At 34.1% G+C, this 26150-nt stretch overlaps 2 protein-coding genes across 2 annotated transcripts in view; one reads left to right on the top strand and one right to left on the bottom strand.

The window, feature by feature from the left end:
- Positions 1-20910, bottom strand: part of PLCZ1 (phospholipase C zeta 1) — a 48294-nt gene extending 27384 nt beyond the window's left edge. Inside the window, exons 1-6 of the mRNA XM_068659668.1 lie at positions 20897-20910; positions 20279-20402; positions 16557-16791; positions 8234-8435; positions 6434-6578; positions 4727-4879 (exon numbers count right to left, since the gene is read on the bottom strand). Coding sequence (XP_068515769.1) covers positions 4727-4879; positions 6434-6578; positions 8234-8435; positions 16557-16791; positions 20279-20402; positions 20897-20910 — 873 coding nt within the window. The remainder of the gene's footprint in view (positions 1-4726; positions 4880-6433; positions 6579-8233; positions 8436-16556; positions 16792-20278; positions 20403-20896) is intronic.
- A 305-nt stretch (positions 20911-21215) lies between these two features.
- Positions 21216-22142, top strand: CAPZA3 (capping actin protein of muscle Z-line subunit alpha 3). Its single transcript, XM_068670346.1, has one exon. It carries the CDS (start codon positions 21262-21264, stop codon positions 22126-22128), a length of 867 nt encoding a protein of 288 aa, XP_068526447.1. The 5' UTR covers positions 21216-21261; the 3' UTR covers positions 22129-22142.
- Positions 22143-26150: the final 4008 nt, after the last annotated feature.

Raw genomic sequence — 26150 nt, 5'->3', positions numbered from 1 at the left:
ATATATATATATATGTAATACATTATAAATCTTCCTTAGAGCATAATGGGCACTTGAAGACTGGCAAAAGTAAACCTCCAGATACAATCAACTGGGAAAAAATATTTAAATACTTAAATACTTAAATCAAGAAAACTTAGTTCTTGTACTAAATATGTTTTCTGGTAAATTCAATGTACAACATAAATCAGAACTGTTGAACACAATACGCCAAGAAAAATTTACAAGCACTTGGAATGGATCAGACAAACTCACTTACTGACTACTGCAATTAATGTTTACATTAGGAGCAAAAATTCAGTACTCAGAAACACACAGAACAAAACTTGGAATTATGACATAAGTATAAAAAGAGAAGTAGAGCTTCTTCTATTTATATTCAGCATGTCCTCTGTTCTTTACCGATCAACTTTCCGTGCTTAGAAGGAGAATATCAAATCTTGAAAATCTTGCTAAGTAACAAAGTTAAAATCAATTTAAAGTTTCAGATAAAGTTTTATTTTCAAGTGTTATATTACTGGTTTAAATACTGATACAAGGTAAAGATGGGACACCTTTCACAAAGCCTAACATGGAGGAAGCTTTTGAGGCATTGACAATGTTTATCTTGAATGAAAATAACAGGACACTATTGTTAAGTACAACTGTTACACAAACAAAAAAATCCAGAATTTTTTGATGATTCTGGAAGATAATTACATTAGTAATTCTACTAATTAGTAAAATTGTGAATGGATGTCTTCGTGGCAGCCTTATAAATCCCAGTAATCAAGATATTTTAAGCCAAAACTACCAGTAAAGTCTGAGCTCTGAGATTAAGGGATATATCAGGAGCACCTCCTAGCTATCTTCTATCAAAAGCACCATTTGATTTGGATCTTGAAGAACACTGAAATGTTAATGTAAGTAGGAAGCCATATATGAGCTGCATGAACCCCTTGATTGGATGAGCAAAATTAGGAACAACAGTAGCTAACTATTAAGGAGAATTTCCACACTAGCAAGTTAATGTTTCAGGCTCATGAGATGGATAGAAGCTGTTACTGAAGGTCCTTGCAAAAGAAATCTGAGAGATAAGAGAAGCAGGTCTGAATTAGTTAGTCCTGAGTCAAATTTCTGAGGGATCCTATAGGTTCTACAAACACATTGTTAAAAAGCATGGCAAAGACAAGAGGTGACCTGTTAATAAGCTAAATTAGAGAATTAGAGTGCATAAAGTGCATAACCTTTTTTTTTTTTTTTTTTTTTTCTTTTTTACTGTATTTTATATTTCTTCCTTTTTATTCCTATGTTTAATGGAAGTTACAGGTTAATATCTAAATATAGATGAGTTACACAGGAAAGTTTCAAAAGAAGAAACTGATTTCAAAGCTTTTCCTTCTCACTGGATACAAATATAATTATGAATATGCATTAAGCATTTGGTAGTAAAAGTACTCAACTAGGCAGAAACACCAATTCTCTTGACTGCATAATTTCTAGTGATTTTTTTGCCAGGTGAGTTGTTTGGTCTATTACATTATATTCAGTTTCTAAGCAAGTGTATTTGTTGTACTTGAGCCATGCTAATGAACACTCTTATCACTCTGTTGAATCAGTTTCATATCTGAACAACTATAGTGAACTTTAATCACCCTAATACTTAATACATTTTATTACACTTTTATTAGAAATCGGAAGATTGTCAGGCTTAAAGAACAGTGCTTTCTGTTACCTGTGTTAACAATTCTGATCCAATTTACTTCCTGGCTTTACTAGCTGGCTTCCTACAGAATTGTGCGCCAGATGAAATAGATAAAAGTAGAACAGTAACTGATATAGGAGACAAACAGACCTTTATTATATTAACTGAGAATTTCTCCCACCAAGAGCAGTTTCAATTGGTTGTTTCTGGTTCCATAAGATCTCTTTTGTACTGCTTAAGAAAAGCAGACTTAAGACCAAGAATCTGTCTCACTCAAAGGATAATGAATTTACCTAAGCTTTAAATGTGCACAAGGTCCCTAGTTTTACAGATATGATTCAACTACTTCTTTTGAATGTGGACTAAAAGTGTTTCTTCAAAAAGATGCTAGCCAAAAGTTAAATTTACTATTCAGTTTACAAATTCAGTCTTCTACTGGAGAATAGAATTCTAATACTTTTTCTCATGTGATCAGAGCACCTAAGTGAAATGTAGATGGCCCTATTCTTTGCTCATTATCAACATTATGGTTTAATAATTTCAGACTTCAGAAAGTCATCTGAGGACACTGGTATTATTCAGGTAACTCTTACCGTGGAATACATATCACATAACTGTAAAACATTAAAGTTTCAGTAGAATGAATCTCACCTAAACGGCATACCTTTAAGTGAGGAATAAGTATGGAATCCATTAACGCATGTTCAGACACATTCTACAGAGCTGACTTATGAAAAACTTTAAGCTATGGATAAATTAAGTATGCATTATCTATATAACAATAAACATCTTGTAAGGGACATATCCCATGGAAATAATATTTGTGGTATGCAATGCAGTGACTCCATGATTCAGATGCAGTACACTGATTCTGAACTACAGAAGACATATGGTCCTTGTACAACAACTAGACTGAATGTAGCTATGCTTTGAGGTGCTTTTAAGCAAACATGCAAAGAGTAAAGTCCTGCACTTGGAGAGGAACAAGCCCAGGCACCGGTACACACTGGGGGCCACCCAGCTGGAAAGCAGTTCTAGAAAAAAGGAGCTAGGGGTCCTGGTAGACACCAACTGAACATGAGTCAGCAATGTGCCCTTGCTGCTAAGAGAACTAATGGTATTCTGTACTGCATTAGGCAAAGTATCACCAGTAGGTCAAAAGAGATGATCCTTCCACTCTACTCAGCATTAGTAAGGTCACACCTGGAGTACTGTGTCCAGTTCTGTGTCCAGTACAAGAGACATAGACATACTGGAAAGAGTCCAACGGAGGGCTACCAAGATCATCAGGGAACTGGAACACCTCTCCTATGGGGAGAGGCTGAGAGGGTTGGGATTGTTCAGCCTGGAGAAGAGAAGTCTCAGAGGGGATCTCGTTTTTTCATATAAATACCTAAAGTAATGAGACAAAGAAGATGGAGGCAGGTTCTTTTCAGTGGTGCCCAGTGCCAGGACAAGGGTCAATGGGCACAAACAGGAAGACAGAACCTAAACATCAGGAAGCACTTTGGTGCTATGCAGCACTGACAGGCTGCCCAGAGAGGTTGTGGAGCTTGGAGATCTTCAAAAGCTGCCTAGACATGATCCTGGGCAACTTGCTCAAGGTGGGTTGGACCAAATGGTCTTCAGAGGTCCCTTCCAACCTTAACAATTCTGTGATTCTGTGATTCCTTGATTAATACAGTGTATTTTTTTCCAATTTATAGTACTGATTACCAGGTTGCAATGTGAGATTAGACACTGATATAAAAATAGTTTGCTAGAATAAAAATAAACATAAACATAAACAAACATAAAAATAGTAAAAATAAAAATAAATAAAAAGGCTGCTTTATGAGAAATTTATTAAGATAAACTAAATATATTTAAGCCAACATTGTTATGAAATATTGCACTATCCTAATATTTTAGCAAGTCTTTCAGAAACACCACTTAAAAAATGTTTTTTTTCCCTGACAAAAACGTCACCAAAATACATCTCTGTGTGTGCTGTCTTTCCTTGAGAAAGTGCTTCTTCCCCATTTTGAAATAAAACATTTAGTTACTGTAAAAAACTGCTGAAAATATATCTTTTATATCTCTGATAAGAGTGACAATTCCAAATAATTATTTTGTATGCATATATTTGTGTTATAGAACATTAAAAAAATCTTATGCCCTTGAAAGAAAATTATGTGCAAAGACTGGAACAATGGGAATTTATTTGTTTTAGCTTGCAATTAAATTTTCAACACCCATCTAATTGCCTTTTCTGACTTCATATCCCAGGGGTCTCAAGGCACCAGCTGAGAAGCACTGCCTTAGGGTGAAACACAAAAAGAAAAAGAAAATGTTTTTACAGTAACAGAACTCAATGAAAAGGTTCCACCAACACTTTTGTCAACAAAGAATGTGGATTTAAATTTTCATTTCTGTAACATCTTTAAAATTCAAGGTGTTTTTTTTTTTCAATCTAAGGAATTAAAATAAATTAGCAGATAACAGATACGACAATACATATAAAGTGAAGATTTTTGGTTTTTGTTTTAAAGCACAGTGTTGTTTTAAAATTTTCATTTTGTCTTCTCTTTTAGACCTTTAAAACACTAGTTTTTGATATTCAGTTTTATTCAGCATGAGTGTAGTTCACAACAAGACACATTAGAGCTGCCATGTTTCCATATAAAATAAAATGTAACCCACAAACTTTAGGTAACTATACTTGAATATGTTAAAATTAAATGTATCCAAAGCACCAGAAATTGGATTCATGTGAATTGCAAGGCTTTGCAAAAAAAAAAAAAAAAATTAGTACATTAGTGGCTTCCATATCTATCTGTACAATGTATGTTTGCTCTTTCCAAAAATAAAGAAATTTTTTTTAAAAGTTACATTTTTGTGATGTTCAAATTTTTATTTATTTTTTACCATATCAAGTCCATTCAGATAGCAGATGAGCAATTTCAGAAGAGTTAAAAGAAAAGGAGGAGTGGGCAGAGGTCAGGAAGCTGTTTTTTTTTTTTTTTTTTCCATCATATACAAAAAAAAACATGATGTTATTACCTCAGGAGAAGGTAGTTGAGTCACCACTGAATTACCAATTGTTGAAGTAAGAAGTTTGTCACCTAGAATATCTTCTAAATGTTTTGCCATAACTTCCTGTTGCTTAGTGCTGCAGTGATTCTCTAAAGACAGTATAACTGGATACTCAGATGCCTGAAAAATAGAATTTGAAATCTATTATGATTAACAAATAAAAAATGACTTCTTGATTCCCCAAAATATCTTACAAAAAGCCCTTTTGTAGTAATTCGTATTTTTCTTTGTTTCCAAAATATGTCAGTTGTTTTACATTAGTAGCACAATAAAAATCTCACAATATTTATGGAAAAGAGAAAGCACAGTTGAAACAGTAACTGTAAGTTCAGAGAAGAGAAAAAAATGGATCCTCAGGAAGTTAGGGGGAGTTGAATAAAAAGGATAGATCTACAGAGAATCAAATGAAGATTGGTTAAGTACACAAAACATTAAAGAAACCACACAGTATTTATGTTGACCTTTGGGAAGTGTATATTGAAGTGTATTTCTTCAATAATCAATAGAAAATAACTTATCAGAGGCATTTCACACATTGACTAATATTGAATGTGAAGAAATTAGTGAGAAAATAAGTGTTAAATCAGGCAAAAATCAGGCTGATTCAATTCCACAGAGCAGACTACAAGATGATAGCAGAAAGTCTCACAGAAGTAATTACTCAGCTGATACAAAGAGCTTCCAAAGAAAGATACATTGGTTGCTGTGTGCCTGGAACAGCTTTTCTCAAGAAATGAATTTACAAAGAAAAAAGAGAAATAACACTGTCATCTGAAGAAAAAAAATAAAAAAAAAAAAAAAAAAAAAAAAGGAATTATCATATTGCTTAGATGATTTTTTTTAGAAGCAATGACCATGTAATGTTAAAAGTAATTTTATGAAGAAGAAACAAGCCACAAGGAAAATAGAAATCAAAATGACTGCAATTTTCATGTGCATATGTATATATATCCACACACATAAGTAAAGGTGACCAGAATGCGAGTTATCTTTACTGTGTTTCAGAACTTCATTTGAAAAGAAGTTTTGCTCAAAACCTATATAAGAGATTGAGACAATATGAAAAGATCTCAAGCTTTTGCTGCTTTGCCAGAGATGGACAGAAGGGGCACTGACCTAATGAGTCTTACAAAAAGATGTTTATCAGGCCTTGAAGTCAAAATAAAAGAGTAAATGTAAACACATAAAATCTCAACCACAGCTGTAGTTTAGCATTTTTCTCTGTTTTATAAATTCAAACATAGGATATAAGAAAGAGTGACAGCAACGGAAGAGTAAGTGAAATAAAGGAATTAAAAGATATCAGGAAGGAAAGCAAAACATTAGACTGACTTGGAAGTAGTTGTATAGTTTATATTCAGTCCTTGCTTAAATGATCTCAGGTGAGAATTCTACATAACAAACTGATTAAGATCTTCTAAATTCCTTGCACCAAGCTTGATTTAAAATCAAGATCAGCAAAATGCTTTTATCTTTCATTTATATACAGATTGCACAGCTTTTCCATAATTTACTTCAGTGATGCCCACTCCACAAGCACTGCCTCATTTTGTTTTGTTTTGTTTTGTTTTGTTTTTTACCCTGTAGAGTATCAGACAGCGAGCATTTAATAAAGCAGGCTTTATTAAAACCACCATAGCATATACATACACAGCATAACATACGTATACATACCGCAAATGCATACTTGTCTATCACATGAATTACAGAAGAAAATGAAATTTTGCTCGTTAAAGTATGACCATGATACACAATAGGTTCATTGTTTGAGCCATCCCAGCAATCAATTTCCAGGCAACGACATCCTTTTAAGAGAGCACTTCAAAAGAGTAAAAGAAATAATTTTACGGTCAAAAGGAAAATACCACACATTAATATATGTCCCCATATTCCAAACACATCGAATAATTACAAATATACTAGTCTACCATCACAAGATGGAAATTCAATGAAATTATAAAAATATTAGACAGAGCTATATTTTCTGCTGTTTATCTTAGGGATGTTAGATAACACAATTTATTAGAGCATTAAGGAGGAAGATACATTATCTGATTATCCTTCACTAAGGGAATAAAAAAGAGAGTCAAAGTTTTACAGAAAGACTTTGGAATGCTGGTAAATGGTTGCTTAGAATAAAATAAGAAATGGTTGAAAGGACTTCATATTTATTATTATTCCATGACTTTTCTGAAGGTTTGAGAGCTGTTATACTTAAAAATACCAGCATATCAGCATCACATTAACAAAGTCAGGTTGTGCTTGGCTGTTATATAATTTAGTTGTTCTCCTCACACCTAGTTTCTAAGTTTCTAAGAGGAAGAGCTAAAGTTTCCTCAGTATCTTAAATTTACTGTTTGCATTTTTAATAAGTTAATGGCATCCCTTACATGTCTTGGGTTTCTAATACTTGGCTTGCTACCAATTTAAACATTTCTTGTAGACTGTTTTACCTTATTACTAACCTGTGCTTTACATGCTGCCCTTTATACGCTGAGTATCTTAAATATGCTTCTAGCTGGATATGCTCTAATTTATCATTTTATGCTTTCTTTACACCAATAAGTAGATAAACAGTAAGTGAATGGCTTTTATATCATATTTGCAATTATTTTAAACAATATAGTATTTACCTCATATCATTTTAAATACTTCTAGAAACAGATTCACTAAGGTTTCTGATGGTTGCAAGCCATCAGAGAATTCTAGACAGCAACCAAAAGACAAAAGTTCAGTTGACTGTTTCCAACTGCTTTCACTTCACTGAAGTAGTACAAAGTTATAGGAATGCTGGACACCTGTCTTCCAGATCTTCGTATTTTCTGTCTCTGTTTTGCCTTTAATACATAACCCTTTTACTACCTCCCTGTTTGTTTTGTCTAAATGCACCTTGGCCATAAGGCATTCTGGTTTCCTTCTCCTCTTGGAGTCATATGCTGCACATTCAAACCCTCAAACCCTCATGGCTACTATAGTGCCCACACAACTCCTCCCACCCACCTTTTGTTGTTGTTGTTGTTTTGTTTTTGTTTCTGTTTTCTTAACTGACTTCATTGCAATGAACAGTAATCACACATAACCTTGACATACTCAGAGTGTGCCTTCTATATTGATCGGAATAGAGTTGGCCCTGGAATTTTACATTTATTTCAGGAAGTTTGTAATTTTTGCATGGTATGTTGAGATTAAAAACTGGTTTAATCGTATACTGTGCTGAATACTATAGATTTAATTTGCTTTGAGGTAGATGTTATGTACTGTAAGTGATAAAATAGATTGTTTCCAGACTACAAACAGATGGCCTGGCAAATATACTGAAAAGTTTACACAAAAAATAAAATACCTCTCTCTCATTTTCCACTTTTGTCTGTGATGATTTTGTCCTTTATTGCCAAACAGCATTACATGTGAGTTCGTATTAATTTTAAAAAAGCCTAAGAATGTTAACAATATTGAAAAACAACATCTAAATACCTGATATATCCAAATAAATCACTGGGCCCTATTAGTTGGTCAGATATCAAGTAGGTGTTATGAGAAGATGAAATAAAATAGTCACATAATGGGTGGTTCATATCTTGGTAGACAGTCCGGTGATCTTTTTTAAATATCGAACAATCTTCTGAGCTCATGTACCTTATAAATCCTTCAAATGATAACTGCCTTCTTTTCCTCACTGGAAAAAAAAAAAAAAAAAAAAAAAAAAAAGAAACGAAAGAAGGGTGTGAAGCCAGCCAAACGGATAGTTTTATGTATCTCTGTACTTTCCATAATTTTTAGTAGCCAATTCTGAACTTAGTTAAAGGTTATACGGCATAACACTTTCCTACTATTTTAAAATTCATGACAAACAATATGAAAATAAACATCAGATGTGTACAATTCTGGAGCTGATTCGGTTCTAAATTAGCAGATGAAATAAATGTGTACTTATGTTTTTGTTCTTCTATGGACATCCAGAAGAAGATATTGCAACAGTTCTAATTAAATGTACAGGAAAATATTTGTTGTTGTTTAGTTTTGGAAAGTAACATGCCAGTCAGTGAACAAATAGATTTTTTTCTCAGTAGGAAAAAAAAAATGTTCTCCAAAATGTCAGTCAGAGCCTGTCAAAATAATCTTGCAGAAACTATGATTCCTAGTACCAAACATCTTCAATGGTGGAAAATCCCAAACAGATAATGATTAAATAAAATTTTAATTAGAAGTATTTGAAATAAAAATAGCACCTTAACAAAATAAATGCCCACAAAAATGCATTGGAAATCAAGCTTATTATATTACTGCATCTACAACAAATTGTGTTAATTGCCTTCATATGCATGATAGTCATCCCATTTGTTTTGTTTCTTTTAACTGATTTAATGACAAACAGATCCATTATACTGCCAACTGCTGCTGCAATGTCATGCTTCAAATGTAATAATTTTGCAAATGATATAATCTCAAAAGTCAGCTCTGCTTCAAAACACAACCTAGTGTGAATTAGTCAGTGATTGTGTCCAGTTCTGGCTGGAAAATAACCTTATTTTTTTTCACCGTAGTAGGATAGCGATATTTAAGCACTAAGTAATCAGACATTACTTTATGCTAACAATAATTTAAAGAGATCAATCTATGCAAACTTTTGCTAAACAAACAAACAAACAATCTGAGCTGTTAAATTTCAATACAGCTATTAAGAGTCATGATTTACAGGTTACAGTTGTAATTAACAATCTTCAGTATCACTCTAAGTTTTATATCTGAGTAAGAATTTACTAACATTGTTAGTAAATGTTAGATGGCAACACAAAGAAAATAATTGTTTCTAAATTACACAATTTTTGATCTTTGCAATGTTTTAAAATACTAAGCAGTAGTAGAAAATAAAGATGAAGTCTCTCCAGAGGTCATGTGTATTTGCATACATGTATTGTGCTTAACCATACAAATATGCAGGTTGGAACTAGATGATCTTTAAGGTCCCCTCTACCCCAAGATGTTCTATAATGATTGAAATGTTATTCCTACCAGAAGTCTGTCTAAGCTGTTCTTAAAGACCACCATCGACAAAGAGTATACAGACTTCCTGGGAAACCATTTCAGCACCTAAGTAACCTTACTGTTAGAAAGTTTTCGATATTTTCCCTGAAATTCCTTAGTGTCCAATATGTTTGTCCTGTTTTGTACTATTTCTTTCAGTTTCTTTCAGTCTCTTATACAAAAGAGACTGTTACACATCCCCTCATCTGTTTTCCAGAAGAAACAAATCCAATTCACTGCATTTTTCTGACTTTAGTTAGGCTTTCTTAAAATTCTGAGAGTTTTCATGTTCTTCTTCACCTCTTTCCAATTGGTGAATTAAGAAGGATTTCTTAATGCTGATGCCCAAAATAGAATGTAGGATTTTTTTATTTTTTTTTTTAGATCATCCATTTGTAAAGATGATAAATCTAAATTTAATATGACTTTCTATTCCATCATCTAGCTCATCAATGACATTGAAGTCTGGATCCTAACACAATGCTCAGTGAAACTGCAGATTGATGTAGCCTTTCATTTTGATGCCAAATCTTTGATGACTAACTTCTGAGAGTAATTTTCTAATGAGTTCTTTATATACCATATAGATATTTTGCCAGCTTCCTCAACTTGCTTTTTATAATGTAAGAATATTAAAAAGTATGATTTTTCCCTTATTCACTAGTGCTGTTATTCTCTCATAGAAGGAATTTGGATACAGTTTCTTTATGGACTATCCCTACTATCCCTTATAGAGGGATATTATATGAGAGGTTATTATATATTCATCATTTGTTTCATTTGTCTAGTTCCATGGTTTTTCTCTAAAACATATATTACACTTGATTGTTCCCAATCCATCTTCCATTCTCCATGTGTTTTCAAAGGTAAGCTCTTATAGCTTTTTACAGTCAATTTTCTAACTCAAGGACTTGTCAACTTCTCTTCTCTGATCTGACTAAGTCATTTTAACATGCCCCACTCTTCTTTTTCCATAGTTTTGACTGAAATCTTACTGTGGTCTCATTAATAGTAATAGCCACCTGATTGTACTCAGGTAGTGGATCAAGTATTTCCTTTGTCTTTCTTTTAACTGACATATTTACAGAATTACCCTGATGTCTATTGATAGTTATATCTTGTTTAGCATCTTAACTGTTTCGATATACCCACATGTTCATGTTATATTGTTTTAGGCATAGCAATAGGATTAAGTTTCTACTTTCTGGGTCTCTAAGAAATGGAGGGAGGGGGGTTGTTTTTGTTGTTGTTTTTTACATATTGCTCAAAATAGAATACGATCAAGCTGCTTGTTTTATCTGTTGTGTATTACATGAATACTAGACTTAATTCCTTTGAAGAGAAAGTTTTTCATCAACAGCATTTGATTTTAATTACTATTTATTTTTCATGCCATATATTGTTCTCTGTGAAACTGCAAGTTGTGCAACTGCTTTTTTTTTTCTTTTTTTCATTTTTTATTTACTAATGTATACATATATTTACAGTTATCTTTTAAATTAATTAAAAATAATGAGTTTCCAAGTTTGGGGTTATTTTCTTAATTATTTTTAATAATTTTTGGCTAGTCTTGTCATTAGTAAGTCTTCTCTGAAGAGAACTTATGTTTACATAAATACCATCATGACTACAATCCCCTAAAAGTGAAAATATTACTTTGTAAGTTAAATTTGTTTTACTTTGTTAGCCAGCATATAAGCTCTTTGGCTTCAAATTTCATTTTATTTCTGTAATCAATAGACTAAATATGTGTATATAATTATTTATTTATTTTTATAGCTTATTACACTTATTACAGCCCTTGAATTACTTTGTTTTACAGCTCTTTTTTCCAGGGTTGGTGGTTGCTGTCTTTGAATAGCATACAATTAAAGTCATGTTTCTGAGGAACTACCAAAACTCCAAGCAACTTTGTAAATCAGTAAGACCTATCTGTAAGCAGGAAGAAAGTGACTCTGCATCTAGCAAATCTGGCAGCATATATGCAAAAGAGCATCATGTGAACATAAATGGCATTCCATCTGCTAAAACAAATTTTCAGAGAAGACCTGATGTAAAAGATGACATAGTTTTTAGAGCTGAAGATAAAAGAAGGCTTATTTTTTTTATTATTGCTGCCATTACTTCGTACCTCTTTTACCAGTGGAGGAAAACTACTGGCTTTCTTTAGAACCTTGCCTGATGAAGATACCAAAATTAGTTACGGCTGGAAGGGGCTGTTTTTAAGTTTTGATGAACAGCACAATCATATTATTTTCTGACCATTTACTGCTTCTACATTAAGAGAAATGGGAATACATCTTAAGAAGTATTCCACAGTGAAAAAATACTTCAATCAAGGCCTTATGTGTCTCCTCTAGAGGAACTACAGCCTTTATCTCCATTAAGATCCTTTAGTACTAATTAGCAAACACACATATATTTGGTGCTGAAATAAAAAGTGAAAGCAAGAAAAGACTTGTCTTCTTGCAGCTTCTTATTTACAAAGGTCAGTGTTTTTCTATTCCCTTCCCCTTTCGATAGTCTGAAATACAATGTTCTTATATATATATTAAAATAGTTTGTTTTTTTTTTCCCCTATTCTTCCAGTTAAGGTAAATTTCAGCACTGCCATATATGTAAATAGAGATATATTAGAGAGGAATTATAGACATAGTCTGAGTATTTGAGAAACATATTAAATTACCTGCCTATGCTTTTTAGAGTTTATTACCTTATGCTTTCTTAATTATTTATTTTAGAACTTCTTTGAAAGCATTTTTCTTTCTTTGTGGAAGAAAGAAACATCTTTCATAAGATGTTTGGCAAATATTGCTAAAATACTGTATTTATCTGTACTGGATGTAGATAGCACACTTACAAAAAAAAAAAAGTTAAAAAGAGCATATAACTTAGAAATAAATATTTTTGAAATTAATAAATACATCCTAGATCACACAAATTGTTTATCTGACAGGTGTGTGATCACACAAACTGTTTATCTGACAGGTGTGTCAAGCTTACACAATTATATACAAAGCAAGCATGTTTTTAAGGCAGAATTGTGATTTTGACCTGGTTTTGTACTTCCCAGAAAGGAAATACACTGATAGGAGCAGAGTCTTTGAATGGCACTACTCTGCAAATATGAACAGAATGCACCTTCCAAGTGTCACCGCACCTTTCATCCCACCCATGTAAATATTGAATAATTAGCAACAATTAAAAAACAAGCAAACAAAAAGCAAAAAAAACAAAAAGCTATGCAAAACTTTAGAAAGATAAAGTGGATGGCATAACATGGTTTCTTTAATCTCACTTAATTAGCTGAGACTTCTATATGAAAGTAATAATAAAATGGAGAAAGATCAATGTTTGTGTAGAACAAAATTAACATTTGGATTTTAGTAAGAGACAACTGTCAGGTGTGATTCATGTATTCACCACTTCCATGATCACTTCCATACATTGAATACTTCAGTCAAAAATGCAAGCTTTAGCACATATACACAAATTTGTTAATGCAGTATTTTGCCATTAGAAATTTAAACTGTATAATAAAAATGGAAGAGCAATGTATTGCATACTGTTCCTGAACTAAGTACAGCATCTTAAGAGAGATAATTGAGGGTTATGTCTCTTAATGACATTGAAAAGTCTTCTTTCTATGGACACAAATGCTAAGGATGGACAACATATTATCAATGGATTTATCAATATTGTGCATATCTAGTCACTGCTTTTATTATTATCTTGACATACCGAAATTATCAAGTTTATCAGATAATGGTTGATACTATTAGAAAACCAGTCAATCAAGTATCAAAATCTGCTCTTTTCCCTTTCTGTAACATATAGGACAAAGCAGGCAGATGAATTTAACAGATCACCCTGATGAAGAATATTCTATACCAAATTCAGAATGAAAGTTGCATAAAATGGTCTATCACAACACCATATAATTCAACTATCATGTCAATCATATCTGAAACTTTCCACTAAGAATGTTTGAGTAGGAGTATTTGTTCAGTCAAAGAAGCATGAACAATGCTCCTTTGGAGCATGAACAGCTATTATTTAATTCAGAGAGATTATTTCCAATTACAAGATAAACAACTTTCTCACAGATGAAGAAACAAACAAGAATTTGGCTTAGAATCTTAAACCAGAAATTAAATAAAAACTATAGAAACTTTATTTGATATTTACAAGCATGTTTTCTAACTGAGTAAAGATTCTTGGTTCTTTAGCTTCTTTATAGCTATTAACTCTCCCATCAGAATAAATCATTCAAAACAAAGCAAACAAACGAACAAACAAAAAAACTCTTTCAAACTGGTAGCTTTTTTGTAATTACTTAGGAAACACTGGTTTTCAGAAAGACTAGGATACATTTAATAAAATTTGTTCTAATTTGAAAGGCAACCTCAGAAATAATAGTAAAAAGAATCAAAGGTTTTGTAGCTATTGTTGGATAGCGAGTGACTCATTGAAACACCTAATGTCTTCTGCTTATTGTTGAACAAGTGATCCAGTTTCTTTTTTTCCAAAGCAGTGGGGATGGGAAGCATATATATTCCAGGGTTATCATCTCAAAAGGAAGATTTTTCTCCTTCTTGGGCCTGTTACTAATTTTTCTTAACCAGTTACTGATCCCACCCAGTATCAAAGACTGGGAACCAAAGGAAACCAACACAGCTAAACATCTGATAATCAACTTCCACTGAAAAAAAAAGTAACAGCTTCCAATAAAATGCACTTAGCTCTAATTTCCTTTTCTCAGCTTAGCTGAAAATTTTGTCTCTAGTTATGTTCAGGAAAACTCAGCAGAAATACAACAGCACAACTTTAAGCAGACTTCAACAGTTGAAGTACATGCATATTATCAATTTAACAAATTGCTCATCTCACAGTTCATATGATTCAGATCATGATGCAAGATATTACTGAAATCTGGAAGAATACAGCTCGAACTTCAGGTTTCAGGCTGAATTACCAGTGCTAGCTTCTTAGATAGTGTCCTTCTATTGCAACACAAGAAATGTCGTGGATTCCCTAAGAAATACATGTGAAACAGCATGAAAAACAACAACTACTATAAAACTGCTAGTCAGTGCTGGCAGTCTGCAAGGGAGAACTACAGAAAACTTGTTTAGGAATACAGAAATGGTGTTAAGAAAGGCAAAGTTAAACTTGTTTTTGAAATTGTCATGAGAGATCAGTGGCAACATGGAGAATTTTTATTGCTGCATTTTCTGTGTTTTATAAAGGAATATGTGGGCTTGTTGTTGAATGGGCGGATGATTTAGAAACAGCAAATGCAGATAGGGCTAGAATATGCAATGCTGTCTTTTTCTTTTCATCAAATAAGTGTAAATTTTGTGCCTACAGACAGGGTTCAAGGAGAAAAGGAATGACCAACAGTGGAAGGGGATAAAGTCAGAGATTACTGTAGATAGTTTGGCACATAAAAACCCATGGTACCAAAAGCAATGCATCTGAAGGTGCTGAGGCTGTTGGCTGTTATCATTGCAAGGTCATTCTCTATTATCTTTGAAAGGTCATATTATCAGGGGAGACCACCATGACTGGAGAAAGACAAATGTTGCTCCCTTTTTCAAGATGAGCAAGGACAACTCAAGGAACTACAGGTTGGTCAGCCACGCTTACATCTATGGAAAAACGATATTGCTCTTAGAAGCCATTTCTGGGCACATTAAGGAAACTGTGGATCTCTATCGTTAGGCGGTTTTAAGATTTGATTGAAAAGAGCCCTTGAACAGAAAGGTATAGCAGGTACCCTCCTGAGGTCCCTTTGTATCTGAACAATTTCATGACAGTGTGTTTAGAGACCTACCCTTATAAGCTGATCAGAGAACAAAACAGAAATAGCATTTCAGGTTGGGAGAACATAAAAAATTAATGACAGCTTTAAACCCAATAACATGGATAACGACATCATTCAAAACATAATGTGACAGAAAATCAGGTTGCATGCTTGCCAAAAATGTGGATCCACCACATTTGTGAGACTACTTTGACACATTCCTGATATTCTTACTGATATCTGGCTGAGATCAAACCAGAGTGTAAGTGTCCACGGTTTTAGTCATACTCAATAAAGACAAAGAGATATAACCTTCTCAGTAGACATATCCTTGGGATTTGTTTTGCTCTTTTAAAGCTCTGTATTAAATTACTTCCACAGTAACTTTCTGCCAGATAACACTCAAATGCAGACAGCTTGCTAACAAAACAATTAATATTTTTTATATTTAAAGTCCAAAACATATTTGTCTAATTACTTGAACAAAATGATTGTTGCTGAAACTAAAAAATCAGTCTGACTTCCTAATAATGGTCATTTATAATACTCAGTGGACATTAAAAAAAATAGTGCAGTAGATCAGCTCATCTACTCTATGAAAATTTTATTTTGTTTGAAGCAAACAACATGTAGTTTTTGGACAAGTCTGTAGCAACAAGAAGTAGGAATGACTGAGTTGGTCAAGTGCTATTACTGAGCAATATACCATGTAAATTTATTGTGCTTTATAAATGATTTATTGTTTTATCATATTTGTAATGTTTAAAGATCTAAATTGCAAATAACATTTTGCACATATGCTTATAAATGGTATACAACAGACGTAACTATAATACTCTTGCTTACATAAGTTTTCTTTAAAATTTCCAATTTGCATAGCCAGACGAGTATTCAAGAATATAAACACAGTCACTGACAGAAGCACAAAAAAAAGAGCTATAAATCAAATGCTTAAACTATGCATACCTTCTTCAACAGGTTCATACTTCAGAATAATTTCTAAGGCCCTTATTTCAGAATCTTCAGTCTGAAATTGTTCTTTTTTCAGAAATTCAATGAGCTCAGTGTCAGCTAGAATTTTGTGGTTTGGAGAGTAAGCACAGAAGAGTTCATGAAATTCAGTTCTGTGTACAATAGTTCGATAAATTGCCCTGAAATCTTCTATGTTAATAGTATGGACCTTCCGCTTGTCAACTGTTTTCTGAAGAAAAAGAAAATCAAAATAGTCAATACAAAGATATAAAAAAATACAAAGACGCACATAAAAAGTCTATTATAATACTATAAGAATTAGAACAATAGAGAAAGCTTAAGGCAACAGTGACTCCGGCACATTATCAAATGATATTTTCCTTCAATATGAAAGACTCAGATTTGACTTTCTGTGTTAGATGTATTTTATACAAATTAAAAAAATACCATATGACATAGTTGGCGTCTAAGTAATTAAAGTACATTAATATATAACCCATGCAGTATTAAGACATTATATAAAACTGCAGTAAAATGCTATGCAGTACAATAAATCTTCAGCATAATGTTATCAAGTGGAAAATATGCTTAATATAATACCTCTTCAACAGCAATTTAAACCATATTGTATATTGTAAGTATACTCATTTAAATTTACATACAACATACAGCAAATTGTAATCTGAAAAATGAACTAAGGATGAGCAAATTTTCATAAGATCAAAGTCTTCTAGTATGTCAAATAAGAAAGATTGTATAATTTTGGGGCAATTATACTTTATAATAACCTATGACATTGTGTTCTATTCTTAACTAGACAGAATATTTAACTCAGATTAGTTATTCACACTTTTAGAATTCTTAAGCTGTAAACTTGTTTTCAAAAACAGAGCTTACAAAATGTTAGTAAGTTAATTAATTTCAGTGCTTCGGTATAAAAGCCACTAGAAAAATCAAAAGGGCAAAAGAAGTTGAGTAGAATAATATTTTTTTACCATTTCTGCTACTAACATTTCTCTCAGGCTTAACAATGTTATCTACCCTTTAAATTTTGTACACACAATATGTAACTGTGCATATGAAATACAGATGTTTCCAATAGTTTAGCTTGTATCGTTCCTGAAAGTTTTTACATTAAGACAAACTTCAGAAATTTCACAAAATTCACAAAAATGGTCACAAAAATCGTACCCAAATGGTAATTAATTTCCCCATTTATTACCTCTGTAAGCTAATCAACATTCATAATTGTTGGCTCCTTAAACTAAGACTAACAAGGAGGCTGGATTTCAGTACGTAATAACATGACACCTACTATGGTTAGCAGAACTTTTCCCAGAAGTGTTCATAACCATAAAATGCCTTACTTGAGTTCTGTCTGCTCTTTGATTAAGACTTCTGATTACCACTGAACTAGATTAATTTTGAAGAGACACCATAAAAACTAAAGGATGAATGTTGCATTACTAGATTCTGTCTATGCAGTACAGTTCCCACTGTACTTGTCTGAACAAGTACAACAATAAGCAAGAATGCATTAGATAACCAATACAAGGACATGAGATTATTATTTTTAATTACATATCAGTAGTGAAGTATTTTCTCTGAGTTTGTGGAAGAGAACTGTAACAATCACTTTTAATGAAACTTGGAAGAAAAGAAATAATTCACTACAAATGTTAATAATATACTTTTCATTACTGCATGGAAAATATCACATCTCAGGTTGATATCATGGATATGTTTTTTAATATCTTTAAAAAATCTGCAAATTTACTCATAACTGTTAAATAGAAAAAAGAATATATCAACTCATTTTGGAATTAAGCAACTTATCAGGACTCATGAGACATTCTCTTACGTATTGGCACAAAATGAAGCTGGCCAGAAAAATTAAATTTTCTATTTTATTGTACTTTTCTGAAACATAGACAATAATACTAAGCAGGGGTGCTTTTGAAGTCAAAGTTATGAAAATCATGTCAAAATATATTAAAAAAAAATAAAATTTTATAAAAAGTTGGTTTTATTCTTATTTTTGTTGGGTTTATTGTTCTTATTTTTATTAATGAGTATCAAATCTTTGCTATCCAGAAAAAAAAAAAAGTATCTTGACAAAGACTTAGTTCTGAAAACTATAACAAAATTAATTTTTCCTTAAAAATCTTTATGTTCATAATAAATTTAACGAGAATAAAACAACAACAAAGCAGCAAGAAAAGCAGATTGCTCTTTAAAAGCTATGCTTATAAAATGTATTTTTTTCATGTATAACCATTTGATTAATTAATTAATTACCAATGTACAGTTACAGACAATGATGGCAGTAAAATATCCTTCCAGATTGAATTTTACATACAATTATAAAAAAGAAAAAAAGAAAACATGGCAGCACTGCTAAGAACAACTATATCAGACTGTTGAGTATATTATCATATTGACTTTTAAGTTCAACTGTTTCAAGTTTTACAAGTTCAATCAGACTTGTTCCATACAGGTCATTTCCTCAAATAATTATTCTTTTTACTTACAATTGATCAACTCTCTTAAATTTCCATCAGAAAGTGAAGTAGGTGGAACATAGAAGACAACAATGAAAAATAGCTTCAAGTTCTCATGAGATTCTCAAGGCTAGCACTTCTCCCAGTGGCATGCAAATTCAAAAATTGTGGGCACAATCCCCATGTTTACCAAGGATTGTCCTCACACTGCTTTTACCTTGGCTAGACAAGGCAGAGAACAATGAGACAACAGGATAAAATGAGAAAATCCTAGTGCTTTCCTGCTGCCTGACTGTCTATCAGCATGACATGACCTAAACATTTGGGACTGTCCAGAGCTAGTTTTCCTCTTTCAAATCTGGACAGAATTTACCAACCAGTTTACAAAATTGTCACATAAAAATTACAGATATATATGTAACAATTTAGTTTCATTTCCTTAGGAAAATACCTTTACCAAACTTTTTGGTTAAAAAATGAGCTAAAAAGAAAATTCATACATCTTTTGAGTAATTACTAGAGCAGACCTGAAGAACATGAATCCTCAGTATGTCAAAGACAGAAATGTAGCCTTCATAGAAAATTCTTTAAATATTGCTGTATCTTACGTCCACATCCTTCCCCCAGGGGTAGAGTGCAATGGATGGATGGGACATCCAGGTACACCTCTTACAGACTTCACAAGAGAGGTATGGTGGAATTGAACAAGAAAGTGTGCTGGAGCTATGTCAGCTTCAAGCTGGAACAGATCAGACATCTCTATTTTGTTGTTCTGGCAACAGGATTTTTAAGAAGTCACTCTAATGGCTCTGACCAGCATCACACAGGCACTTCTGGGCTCATTAGCTTGATCACAAAAGCAGCCACATAGGATGAAACCAGAATATTTACATTTTCCTCCACTGAGGCCTAGTTACAGAACTGCTGGTTACCAAGACTTACATATTTTTTTATCACTCAACACTACTTGGATGTGGTGAAGAGATGGTAGCAATGCAACCACTCAGATATCTGTTTTACACAGAAACAAAAGAGCTGGATGTGGCAAATTATTTGCTGATTTTGCACACACCCTACTACCATACAAGCATGAAATTCACTTCTTGAAACACTAATTAAAAAAAAAAAAAAAAAAAAAAAAGGTAAGCTAATATAAGGCCCTTATGTAACTGGCCTTCTAAGTTTATTTAATTTCTAAATCTACATATTCCTCACCTTGAAAACATGTTTCACATGAGCAACATCAAAAGTGATATGCAGTTTTTCAAGCAGCTTCATTGTGCTATGTAAATCAATTTTCCCATTCATGAACTCATCTTGAATGATGTTCAAAAACCATGTACAAAAGATCACATTAAGGAAACATCTGCCCCACGTCATTGTCTCTTAGTAGGGGGAGCAGGATGAGTGGTTTAAATTTTTAAACCTAAAAAGCTTGCATATTTTTCTTCTCATACTCAAACCTCAGAGACCCTCAGAGACCTTGAGGGGCAAGACTGACAGAAAGGAGTCAAAGAAAGTCACAGGGAGGGTACACAGGAAAACAAAAGGTAGTCAGGGTGAAGAAAGGGCTGTAGTGAGAGGAAGTAAACTTGGGAAGGCCAAAGGGATCAAGCTGCCATAGGGGACAGTTGGAAGAGGGGTGTCCACAACAAGCAGCAGTGCCTCAAGGGCGCCTGGCACCCTGCCCACCCAACTGGCCTAACTGTCCCCAGCTGGACCTCCTCTGGTCCCATATGGGCTTAGGGTGGGCCTGGGCCTTGGGGCAGACATGCGCAGAGGGAGGTTACATGACAGCTGTCACAAGGGAGGTCAAGGAGAGGAGGAGGATATCTGTTCTCCTCCATGGCAGCTCCACATTGCCTGCTCTGGTCTCTTCACTGCGGTGGTGTTGGCAGCGTTAGGTAGAACATCACTTCAGCTTGCTCCAGCTCCCAGTGGGCACCTTTCCCCTCCCTTGCACGCCTGTGCCCCTGCTGGGGCCCCCAGTGCCCTCCTGGCACTGTCCTTAAACTGAGCCCCCTGCTTGGGCTGGCCCCAGGTGCTGCTGTGAGGTCACAAACTGTGGGGCCCTGGAGCAGGGCCCTGCCCACCACTGCTCCCCACACCCTGACATCTTGTGGTTTTGCCCTCCAGCTCCCTGTGCCCCCTTCCCTCACCTGTAGTGCCATGACCTTTGCTTGGCCAGGACCCTCAGCATGAGCGTGAAGCAGAGTGAGCCGGAAAAGGTGTCCCTCATTTGCAGACTGCTGCGCCAGTCCCCTCCTGGGGAGTTTGGGCAGGTTGTCCAAGACCTCTATGCTCTGGTCAAAGATGATGAGCTGGTGAGGCAGGAGGCTGCCCACGTTGGGGCCCATCACAACAAGAAAAACTTCACCCCTGTCCAAGTAAATGGGAGCACTGTGCTACTGACCCACTATAACGATTTAGGGGGAAACCGCTTCTTTTACCCCCAAGACAAATTCTCTTTTGAGTTTGACCACTTGAGTGGGATAACGAGCAAAACCCATTTGCACAGCGTGATGTTGGATGAGGAGGAACTGTGGAGAGGAGCCCTCCACAAGGGATTGAACACCTATGTGAACTGCCACTTTCCAGCAGGGAACTGCTGCGTGTTCAAAAAATCCCTGGGCAAGAGGCAGATGTTTGTGGCCTGCATTGAGGCTCATGAGTACCAGCCCTTAAAACACTGGAACAGCCTTTGGAAGTCTGACTGGACTTTTGCCCTGACTCCAATTATGACTCGGGTTACAGGGGTATTTCTTCTCCAGTTACACTACTTCAAAGATGCTAACCTTCATGTTACCATCAGAAAGTCTGTAAGTGAGTCTCTGCACGTGATAGATCGAAATCAGTTTGTCTCAGATTTTGTGAAGTTTGTGAAAACTGAAGATGACAAGATTCATACTGCTATTCTACAAAACATTCAGGCCTTGTCAGAGGATATGTGGAGGAAAGATCTGCGAAGGAAACTCCCTATTACTCGTACTTTTATGAACTGGAATGAGCTGCTGAAAAACTATCACCAAAATACCAATGTCTCCAGTAAAAAAGTACCTGCATAATTACCGAATTGCACTATATGATATAGTGGCATAAATAAATAAATAAGAGAAGGTCAAAATAGGATTGTTATGTAGTTGATCTATTTCTATATCACTCAGGAGAGTGCAGAAGCTGTCATCAGTCAATTACCACTTTGAAAACAATCCAGGTCAATACAGACACAATCATTTGCTGTTTTTGTTGTTGTTGTTGTTGTTCCTTTTTTTTTTTTTTGGTGTTTGTTTGTTTGTTTGTTTTTAACTTTCTGGTACTTTTTAACTGCTTCTAGAGGTACTAGCAATGGTCACTGTCAAAGGCAGCACACTGCTACAGGTAAGCCAGCAGGCAAACTGTTACTTTGCTGTGTAATTTTCTTCAATATTGTATGTACTTAACCTCATAATATTTGTAGCATCTCTTATAAGGAAATTGGTAAGGTAGGCTGGCAAAGATATGGAGGTGCTATTACTAGATTTTTTTAGTGATACTGAAGCCCAGGAAATTCAGCCTTCAAGCTTTGCTTGCGCATACCTCTCTGTATGCATGAGACATCCCTAACAGTCACATGAACAAAGAGAGATCAGTACATAGGAGGAATAAATTTATTGTAGCTAGCACAGAAAATACGGGACTGAATTAGGGATGTGTGCTGGCTGTTGCCTATCACTCATCACACAATAAAGAAAGCAATGCTACTTCTCTCAGTTTTCAAGCAAGTTTTCAAATGTTTATTACAAATTGCAAAGGAGTTTGATCCACTGCCATTTTTTTTTAGTATGAAACAGTAAAATACATCCATGTATTGCTACTATCATGGTATTCAGACAACCAGTTAATCTGTTCTGCAAAAGTGACTATAAAGATGTAAAAGTTTTTACCTAGTTTTTACTAGAGCTCTAGTAAAAAAAGAAATGGGGGGGGGGGGGGGGGGGGGCAGGGCAGAGTAAGGACAGCATGGAAAGTGCAGGAGAGGACCAGAAACTGTAAACTGTATGGGGCCCTTCAGCATTATGCAGATGTATCGGGGCTATCTCCTCAACAGCTACTTCAGATGACAAAAGTGGCAACAGCACGTAAGAGATAACTTTAAAGTCAGCAGAAAAGCTAAGTATACTGGGCATTTCTGTTACACCAGCTAGTTTATTAGATTTTGTGTGTGAATATAATGAGTTTCACATATTCTAGCAGTATTTTGTCTTATTTTCAAGCTCTGACAGTGATACTTTGCTAAAATGTTTATTACAATAAATTGCCTACTGCTTGCTGTTGTCTGTAAACATACCTTTTAATTAGTTCTATTAGAAACAAAGTTTGATTTGAAGCAGTATTGTAAACACTCATCTTTCTAAAAATATTGAAGTGAATATTTAAGCAATGTTCTTACAAATATTGTTGTTTTTAATGTAAGCATAAGATTTTGGTTTTGCTCATAAGTTAGTGGCAATTATGTTATCATGTGGGTTGAGCATGCTCATTTGTAAATACTGATTAGTGGCATTATAGCTTCAGTGCTGTCTGGCCATGATTGCTTTCATTGTCTTTGCTTTAAAATGTGGTAAAAACTATGCATTACTATGTTATGGTTTGGGGGATAAGCAACATACTGTGGAAATGCTATCTTCAGCTTCTTTGATGTGAAATGAAGATTTTGCGTCTGTACTCATACCTGATTTAGGAGGTTCCTTTATATACACATCAGGATATGATAATTAATTACCCAGAAAAAAAAAATAACAAAAAGGTGTCTAATATAAAAAATGTCATTCTACATAATTCTGTATTGTTGATGATAAAGTCATGTTCAATTTTTATTTATAAGCATACTCATTTTTAAAGCCTTATGGTTGTAGTGTTGCCAATATTTGAATTTAACTGAAAGAAGTTGCATTTATTTATACACTGATTTTCTTCAGATTTCCATTGACTAGAGTACATTTTTCATCTGATTGTTCATCTTTATGGTCATTCAAAACAAAGATCCTGGGAGTTTATGCTAATTCTTTTGCAGAACGGCAATCATCATGCAGGGTTTCCTTCCTGCAAGCAGAAAGCAAACTGCTGCCCTTGTAACAATGTCCCTTGACAATACCTCTTACAGATGCCTATTTGTTAGAGAATCTGCACCATGTACTTGAAGAGGGAGAAGGATGGAGCATGGAGACCATTCCCTGTGTTCCTTTGATTCTTCACAAAAAGCTACATTACCTATGGGTCATTCTCTCTTCACCCCACAGCTGCTACTGAGATCCATCCAACATCAATCCAGCTCTTTTAATGTCCATGCTGCTGCTAGAGACCATTCAATGAGCAAGCAGCTGTCTTTACATGGTATTTATTTGAATATGTGATTATTTCTTTACTGAAAATTAGAGTAATCTTATTAAAAATATTATACAATCCAGGGCTGCTATAAAGAAGATGGCCTGTTGTTAGTTTAGTTCATGTATGCAGTACAGAACAAGAGAGGAATTTCTGACGTAAATTTAAGTGCGATCAGAAATGGGGACAAAACACTAGAAATTCTGGATTGTGAAGAAAGCACTTTTACTTAAACACAAATAATGAGCATAAACTAACAACAAGGAAACATGGAAAAGACTAAATAACTAAAGGACTTTCAGATAGGTATTCAGTTTCGACATCTATTCCACCATGTCAATCCCTTGTCAGATGCAAACCTATGATATTTTGCAATACACTGTTCTGTAGAATTAAATTCTTTCTTTAGAATGCAGTTTCCATAGGGCAAAACTGTAGCAAAAAATGCATGAATGAAAACATTTAATAGTGAAGGATTGGGTAGTTTTCCTGTCTTCCCTAACAGTCTACCTTTTCTGAACTTTCCATTTTCCCTCAGTTTCCTTTTCAACTAATAGAGTCAATCTATGACATCAAAATCTACAACAAAAGCTGCTCAGAGGGTCAGTTTGGGCAGAGTAAAGGTTCTGACGTGGCTGAAAATGCAAGCCTATGAAATGAATACAGAAAAGGCAATTGCAATGCAGGCTTTGTCAGTTTTCCCTCTACATTCTTCAAAATGGTCCTTTTTATTCTTTGGCTAAATTTAAACCTGGGGAGGAATAAATATTATGAGAAGGAAGCTAATGTGTATAACTCAATTGAAAAAATTACTGAACTTCTTTGTATATGCTTTTGTGACTGTGCATGTTTGAGATCCAGTTGCAGCTTCTTATGCTTTTGCTCCTACTTTTTGTAGGATTTTTTTGTTGTTTTCTAAAAAGAATACGTTACAGCTCATGTTGTCTTTATTCATAAAGTCTCCTTCCTTTTTTGTCTGGTGCTATGAAAACCATTCACAATCATATACCAACTGTGAATACTTTTTATTGGCATCAGTACCCTGTTCTGTGTTTGTTGTTGTTTTTTGTTTTTTTTTTAGGAAAAAATGTAGACTGATAAGGACTGAAAAAAATAGATTATCAGGAGGTATCTTTCTGTAATATACTGCTTCCTCCTTCAGCTTATCTTTTTTTGTTACTGAGTGGCCATGGTTATTTCTCTCAAAGCAGATAATCACCTATTCTATCAGTTCAGAACATTTACACGATGAAATGCAATTTTCTTTCAAAATAAAATGTGAGTTTTATTTAAACTTTGTTCTTCCATTTACATGCTTGCAGTCTCATTGGAATAATAAAGTTGGTACAAATGTACCTGAGCCAAATTGGCTTAAGTTTTTGATTTCTGAAAATCATTGAGCATCTACCATTAATTGTTGTTGCAAAGAAAATTATCATTTTTATTACACCAGTAACATTAGAGCTTATCTTGGACTTCATTATCAGCTTCCAGCTGCATTAAAATTGGAAGAAAATCAACACTTAATATTAGTATTTGGGTCGATTATTTGATGTTCCCATTATAAAGTTTGCTTCATGTTTTGCTGGAAATGCAGCAGGTGGAAAACATATCAAAATGAGGACACTTAGCAAATCAAGTTTCATCATTTCATTTTCAAATAGTTGTGTTGAATTAAAAGCAATATTCTTCTATTTTTGGAATAGATAGAAAAATCTTGAAC

Source organism: Anas acuta, chromosome 1 (genome assembly GCF_963932015.1).
Source record: "Anas acuta chromosome 1, bAnaAcu1.1, whole genome shotgun sequence".
Taxonomy (NCBI): domain Eukaryota; kingdom Metazoa; phylum Chordata; class Aves; order Anseriformes; family Anatidae; genus Anas; species Anas acuta.
This window is presented reverse-complemented; position numbering and strand designations above follow the sequence as displayed.